Here is a 7,500-nt window from a genome sequence, read left to right as displayed (position 1 = left end):
ACACACACACACACACACACACACACACACACACACACACACACACACACACACACACACACACTTATACACAAACATACACACAAACACATACACACTCACACACACACACACACACACACACACACACACACACACACACACACACACACACACACACACACACACACACACACACACACACACACACACACAGAGCCTATATTAGATGTTGTGTGATCCTGCTGAACAGTTTTGAATTAATTAACATCAGAACATCGTGACACGGCAATAAATTTCTATTTTATCCACATTGTTTAGTATTTTGTCGTTTTTTTGTCCATTTTTTGTCTTTCTTTGTTTTTATGCACTACATGAGCTGGAATCCTGTTTCTCTTGTTTGTTGTTGTTTGTTGTTGTTGTCTAGGCAACCAGCCAGCTTTAACCAACCAGAGACGGCTAACGTTCTTGCTCCCGGTTCACATTTTTGTGAAAAAGCAGATAAACTGGCTTAAAGAAAAGCCTTAGCATCAAAATACCTCATGCCTTAGCTTAAAAATAAAGTTTTGGCACCCCCGAAGCTGCCTGTCTTTGTACCCTCTTGTGTCCTGACTTGAGTTGTGTCACATTTACACACAAATCCACACAAAGTAAAATCAAATGCAGCATTCGTCTTTATTTCTAAATTACAAACTTACAGTTGAATCTCTTTGATATGATTAAATGTTAAAAATCAGCTACTGATTAGACCTCAGTGTTGGGTCACGGGTGAGGGCGGGGTCGATCGGCAGCACCGACCCGGGAGTGGCCGGGGGTCGGGTCATGTGACTAGGGTGGCAGAACCTCAGCAGGAAGTGAATCCTTTCCAGTAGAAGTTCTTGCATCCTGCTTTCCGTTCTCGAGGTGGAAGGATGTTGGGATCCTCTGCAGGTCTCTCTAACTCCACCGTCAGGTCTTGTTTTGTCCCCAGAGTCGAAACGTCGCTCTCCTGAAACTCCGAGTCTGGCAGTGTGAGCTGGGATAGAATGTCCTTCAGAAAAGACAGGACAGGAAAGAGAGAGAAGAGAGTTGTTTTGTGGAAAGAGTTTAAAGTTTCATTCATTCATTCATTCATTCATCTCCTACCGCTTATCCGAACTTCTCGGGTCACGGGGAGCCTGTGCCTATCTCAGGAGTCATCGGGCATAGAGGCAGGATACACCCTGGACGGAGTACCAACCCATCACAGGGCACACACACACTCTCATTCAAACACACACTACGGACAATTTTCCAGAGATGCCAATCAACCTACCATGCATGTCTTTGGCCCAGGGGAGGAAACCGGAGAACCCGGAGGAAACCCCCGAGGCACGGGGAGAACATGCAAACTCCACACACACAAGGCAGAGGCGGGAATTCACACCCCCGACCCTGGAGGTGTGAGGCGAACGTGCTAACCACTAACCCACCATGCCCCCCCCTTCCCTGACATGTTCCAGCTAATCTAATACTCGGCTAACGAAATGAGTGGCACCTCAATTTATCCCGTAAACTCTCCGAGTTCCCACAGGAACATCACAAGGAACAATATATTTATGGAGAGGAAATGACTCAGGCTTGACATGATTTATCATGAGGATGTGCCAGACCTCCCAGAGTCCCTGCTCACACTCTGACACTAGTGATAGTGATTATAACCCACCGGAGCTGCAGGAGACAAAATAATCTGATCTCTCCATCTCTATTCTCTTTTCTATTCGAGGTGGAGCAGAAACTCTCTGTCAAATATAAATAAATATATATATAAAACCTGCTGCTGTGATCAGAAAGACTTGTCTTGTGCTCATCCCAGGACTCTGATCATTCTCATCTGATCATCTCTTTATTATAATCATGTGAATTCCGTTGTTCGGTTCTTCTCTGTTGTTCCTGAACATGGATCAAAAATGATGCGAAGCTGCTTCGTGGATAATTACATCCACACTGTATAAACTTACATCACAACACATCACACTTTTGCCATGAGAAACTTGCAGAAGAAGAAGAAGATACGACCGTTAGTAAATGAAGATAAGTCTAACCTGTACGCTCAGGCCGAGGTCATAGACTCTCTGTAGAAGTCTGCGGTGTCTCAGATCCAGGTCCGGCTGCGCCGAGACGCCTTTACCGCACAGCACCAGAGACAAACCCAGCAGGGTCAGACAACACCGGAACACACACGTCCTCATATCTGTCTCGAGTTCAGCTTCGATTGTACACTACACGGCTCTGAAGCTTGGGTTCTGGTAGCTGAGAAGTCGTGGTGCTCCTTTTATATCACTGCTGGATGACATGACTGACAGCTGCCCGGTTGCCAGGTCGAAGCTGGAACGCGGTGTCGTAAAAACGTCAAGGATCGTCTTTGTTCGTGACAATGATTAGGCTTTTGTTAAGATTGCGCCAGTGAAAGAGTGTTGACTTTACAATGACGAGGACAATAAAACAATTTCGCAGCTAATCCAAGGCAAATACAACGGAGAAATGTTGGCGTGTCTGCCTTTGTCTCCGCAGCACGTACACCGAGGACTAATTAAGGATAAAAGCTTCTGTAACTCGGCCTTAATGGATTCTTACTGGGAGTTTTTCTGTATGCAGAATCAATAAAAATGGCTGACTGACACGTTCCCGTGTTAATCACGTGTTAATCAGTCAAACCGTTTTGTTCATTATGTACAGTGCAGATGTTGTGCGGAGACAGAAATGAAGAAGAGGATTAGGAGCGTGACCTCTGACCCCACCTCGGGCTCTAACACTCGATATCACTGATATCACTGAATCTAATGACGGCGGTGAGATTATATTTATTTCTTTTCAATCAGGAGGTCAGACGTCAGCTGCGATTTTTATTTCCCGCTCGCTTCCACACACGAGGTTCACGTTTTTCAAAGTGAAATGAATAAAAATTACGCTAAGTACGGTGACCCACTCAGAATTTGTTCTCTGCATTTAATCCATCCAAAGTGCACACACACAGCAGTGAACACACACACACACACACACACACAAACACACACACAAACACACACACACACCGTGAACACACACCCGGAGCAGTGGGTAGCCGTTGGGGGGTTTAGTGCCTTGCTCAAGGGCACCTCAGTCATGGTATTGCTGGCCCGAGACTCGAACCCACAACCTTAGGGTTAGGAGTCAGACTCTCTAACCATTAGGCCATGACTTCACCATGAAAATGTTCATGTATATAGAGTAAATAATTTACATTCATTCATTCATTCATTCATTCATTTCCTACCGCTTATCCTAACTTCTCGGGTCACGGGGAGCCTGTGCCTATCTCAGGCGTCATCGGGCATCGAGGCAGGATACACCCTGGACGGAGTGCCAACCCATCACAGGGCACACACACACTCTCATTCACTCACACACTACGGACAATTTTCCAGAGATGCCAATCAACCTACCATGCATGGGGAGGAAACCGGAGTACCCGGAGGAAACCCCCGAGGCACGGGGAGAACATGTAAACTCCACACACACAAGGTGGAGGCGGGAATCGAACCCCCAACCCTGGAGGTGTGAGGTGAACGTGCTAACCACTAAGCGGTGGCTTAGTGGTTAGCACGTTCACCTCACACTTCACACCTCAACACACCTCACACACACCTCACACATTTACATTCAAATTTTTCTAATATTCCTGTTATTCTAATGTGTAAAGTTTTATATAGAAATAAATAAACCAGTAATTAAATAGAGCCAAATCACTCACTGATACCTTAAAAGTCTTCAGAAGGAAAAGAAGAAGAAGAAAAAAGACCTAACATCCTTCTGAAGTTCAAGATTACACACATAATGAATAATTAAGACATATTAATCAAGACTTCAGGCCAAATCTACTGTAAGTGGAACTCTGGTTTAATATGTAAAATATTTTTATAAATGCTATTAACGTAATAAAAACCTAAAAAAAGGGAAGACTGTTATCTTCTTTACTTTATTACTTTGCATTAAAAAAAAAAAACAAACTAAAGTCATACAGGAGAATGAATTATAGATTTATTTCCATTCATTTCCAAACGCAGTACACGCTCTGTACTGCCACCCTGTGGTCACATGGAGTATGAAGAAAAAAATCTGTACATAAAATAAAACATTTTAAAAGGTCAGTTTTTAAAAAAAAAAAACATATAAAAAAATTAATCAGATTTTTATCTCTTAGAATGTAAAAAAAAAACAAAAAACAAACACTCAGCACATAAAACAATAAGAAAGTTAAAATTCAGCACACAAGATATTTAACGTTACAAAACGGTCATAAATTAAGTAAAGGTAGTGAAGGATGTTAAAGTTTTACACAAACACACTGAATGTTGCAAAGAATCTGAAAATATCTGAATTCTGAAACTTTAAAAACCTAAAAGTCTGTCTCTAAATAAGCCTCGTAGAGTTGTAGAATTTAGAGTTAATGACCAGTGACATTAAGTTTAGATACAGAAGAGATTTAGTTTGAAAAGCTCCACACTGGGACTGCTGTATAAGTCACGAAACAGCCATGAAGATCGTTTCACTTGTTGTTGTTGTTTCTAAGGCGATGTGCGCTGTAATCTTATCTTACAGGTGAACTTCACTCTGAACTGGTGGCTCGGTATGAACTTCATAAAGTTCAGGAGTGAGGGAGAGGGGGGGGGAGGGAGAGAGACAGAGAGGGGGGAGGGAGGGAGAGAGAGGAGAGAAAGCGGGAGAGGAAGGAGGGAGAGAGAGAGAGGGAAGGAAGAGAGGGAGCGAGCGAGAGAGGGTGAAAAGAATGGGTGGAAGTGGAGAAAAGCTTTTTTTTTATCGAAGCACGAATAGTATTTTTTTTTCTCTTCTCTTCTCTCTCTCTCTCTCTCTCTCTTTTCTTCTCTAGATAGAGAGCCTCTCTTTTTTTTTCTCTCCCCTCTCTCTCTTTCTCTCTCTTCTCTCCTCTCTCTCTCTCTCTCCCTCCGCTCTCCCTCTCTCTCTCTCTCTCTCTCCTCTATCTCTTATCTTTTTCATTTTGTTTAATAATGAAATTCATTATAATTTTACATTTAGACTTTGCAAAGGATGAAGAAAAATCCAGCACCATCTGAAAAATTAGCACCATCACTAAACATCTCTGAGGAAATCTCCACCCTGAGATCCTCTAAACTCTGTAAAGTCTCTACAAACACACTGAGTCACACTGAGTCACACTGAGACACACTGAGTCACACTGAGACACACTGAGTCACACTGAGTCACACTGAGTCACACTGAGACACACTGAGTCACACTGAGTCACACTGAGACACACTGAGTCACACTGAGACACACTGAGTCACACTGAGTCACACTGAGACACACTGAGTCACACTGAGACACACTGAGTCACACTGAGTCACACTGAGACACACTGAGTCACACTGAGTCACACTGAGACACACTGAGTCACACTGAGTCACACTGAGACACACTGAGTCACACTGAGACACACTGAGTCACACTGAGTCACACTGAGACACACTGAGTCACACTGAGTCACACTGAGACACACTGAGTCACACTGAGACAGACTGAGACACAATGAGTCACACTGAGTCACACTGAGTCACACTGAGTCACACTGAGACACACTGAGTCACACTGAGACACACCGAGTCACACCGAGTCACACTGAGTCACACTGAGACACACTGAGACACACTGAGAGGCGGTTGCTCGTTGTCACTAAACAGCTACACGGCAACAATAAGAAGAAATACAACATTAAACGCTCTAAAGCAGACGTTTACTCAGAGTTCTGCTCTCTGATTGGTCAGATTCAGAAGCGCTGATTCATTTTCTACAGCAGCAGCTCTGACGTTAGTGCTGAGTTCATGTGAGAAACGTGTTCCTTCTACAGTGTTACGGTTTCTATAGCAACAGGCATTCGGTGGGACTCGTACGGCAGACGCTGCATTTAATCTAAGACTCAAAAATGGGTGAATCAGTGAGTTAGTGAATCAATGAGTGAGTGAGTGAATCTGTGAATGAGTGAATCAGTGAATGAGTGAATCAGTCAATAAGTGAATCTGTGAATGACTGAATCAATGACTGAGTGAATCAATGAATGAGTGCGTGAGTGAGTGAGTGAGTGAGTGAGTGGATCAGTCAGTGAGGGAATCTTTGAATGTGTGAATCAGAGAGTGAATCAGTGAGTGAGTGAATCTGTGAGTGAGTAAATCTGTGAATGAGTGAATCAGAGAGTGAGTAAATCTGTGAGTGAGTAAATCTGTGAATGAGTGAATCAGTGAGTGAGTGAATCTGTGAGTGAGTGAATCTGTGAATGAGTGAATCTGTGAGTGAGTAAATCTGTGAATGAGTGAATCAGTGAGTGAGTGGGTCAGCAAAAAAAATGCGTACATGAGTATTGCTAAAAAAAAAAAAATTAAAAGCTTTTATAAAAAAATTGGAAATTAGTCCATTAGTTCTAGTCCATTATTTTGTTGTCATCCTCACAGAACCATCTTTAGGATCTCGAGCGATAGGATTCGAGCTCGATGGGAACAAACACCTCCGTTTACAAAAAGCAAAGTTCAAACATGTAAAACATTTCGGTCTTCACGTCGGCCGCATCATCGCCCCCCGGGGTTCAGGATGTCCGAGCGCACGCCTGCTGCTTCATGCACACACTACAGCGACTGATGATGCTTGGATCGTCATCGTTTAGTATCCGTGATGCTGGTTTACTGAGATTCAAAAAACAAACACACAAATGGAACTTTTTAGGGAACTTCTTTGTTCAGCCTGTTTTAACTTCCACCTTCACTTATTGTGCAAATGTCTGAGAAATACCTGAACATCTGGCTAGGATCCAGAGCAGCCAGCCAGTAGCTGTAGGAATCTGAGTAATAGTTACAAGTGCCGCGGCCATGACACTCGATGAAGGGAATCCTCTGGAAATTCACCAGACAGGATCCAGGAGAGGACAAGGGCTGTCCCGAGCCCTCGGATCCTACACCCGTTTGCTATGGAGACACGAGTAAACAGACAGTGAGCTTGATTCTGATTGGCCGGAAAGATCTCTATTCATTTTCCGTGTCATCGGCTCTGACCGCAGTGTAGCTGCAAATCAGTGGTTTATATTAACGCAGTAGCTTCAGTACGATTGAAAAACATGTAAACATTGATTTAGTGATGGAGTGAAATGTTCTGCAAATTTAAGCAGGAAAAGTCTTCTGATAGCTTTGGATCTTCTAAACCAGCTCCAGTTTAGTAATCAGGGTTCAGTAAAAATGTTGACAATTAAACGCCAGAGAGAAAATATCTTCCCATGTTTACTGTTGTGATGAAGATGATGATGATGATGGTGATGGATGCTGTCTATCATGTCTTTACATATAAATCAATAAAACATTTCAGAACAGGCTTGTGATCGTTACCATGACATAAGAGTAGCCTTGCCACAGAGACTGCCATCCGAAGGGACACGAAGGGATTGTGTTGTTCTGGCTGTGAAACGCTATCACATTACCTGGAGCCTCACATACTGACACCTGG

General features: G+C 43.3%; 2 protein-coding genes across 3 annotated transcripts in view; both read right to left on the bottom strand.

Annotated features, from left to right (window-relative positions):
• Positions 1–630: 630 nt before the first annotated feature.
• Positions 631–2,254, bottom strand: sst1.2 (somatostatin 1, tandem duplicate 2). The gene is made up of 2 exons (XM_027138879.2): positions 2,043–2,254; positions 631–1,009 (listed from the first exon to the last, which is right to left on the bottom strand). The coding sequence occupies exons 1-2, from the start codon at positions 2,187–2,189 to the stop codon at positions 824–826; spliced, it is 333 nt and encodes a 110-aa protein (XP_026994680.1). The 5' UTR covers positions 2,190–2,254; the 3' UTR covers positions 631–823.
• Positions 2,255–6,288: 4,034 nt separating this feature from the next.
• col4a3 (collagen, type IV, alpha 3) overlaps positions 6,289–7,500 on the bottom strand; it is a 38,410-nt gene continuing 37,198 nt past the window's right edge. The window contains exons 50-52 of one of the 2 annotated variants that reach the window (XM_047820522.1): positions 7,383–7,496; positions 6,796–6,968; positions 6,289–6,689 (exon numbers count right to left, since the gene is read on the bottom strand). In XM_047820522.1, the coding sequence (XP_047676478.1) occupies positions 6,593–6,689; positions 6,796–6,968; positions 7,383–7,496 (384 nt within the window). In that variant the 3' untranslated portion in view covers positions 6,289–6,592. Of the gene's footprint in view, positions 6,690–6,795; positions 6,969–7,382; positions 7,497–7,500 lie in introns of those variants that run through there. The other variant, XR_007144348.1, reaches the window with a different exon arrangement.

This window comes from Tachysurus fulvidraco, chromosome 11 (assembly GCF_022655615.1).
Source record: "Tachysurus fulvidraco isolate hzauxx_2018 chromosome 11, HZAU_PFXX_2.0, whole genome shotgun sequence".
In the NCBI taxonomy this organism is placed as follows: Eukaryota; Metazoa; Chordata; class Actinopteri; order Siluriformes; family Bagridae; genus Tachysurus; species Tachysurus fulvidraco.
Note: the sequence above shows the minus strand (reverse complement) of the source record. Positions and strands in the feature narration are given on the sequence as shown.

What these genes read in the sequence shown, in the direction of transcription:
- sst1.2 (XM_027138879.2), bottom strand. Translation starts at nt 2,189, where the DNA reads ATGAGGACGTGTGTGTTCCGGTGTTGTCTGACCCTGCTGGGTTTGTCT. An exon ending in ACCTCGGCCTGAGCGTACAG is followed by an intron (nt 1,010 to 2,042) that starts GTTAGACTTATC and finishes TCTTTTCTGAAG; the next exon opens with GACATTCTATCCCAGCTCAC.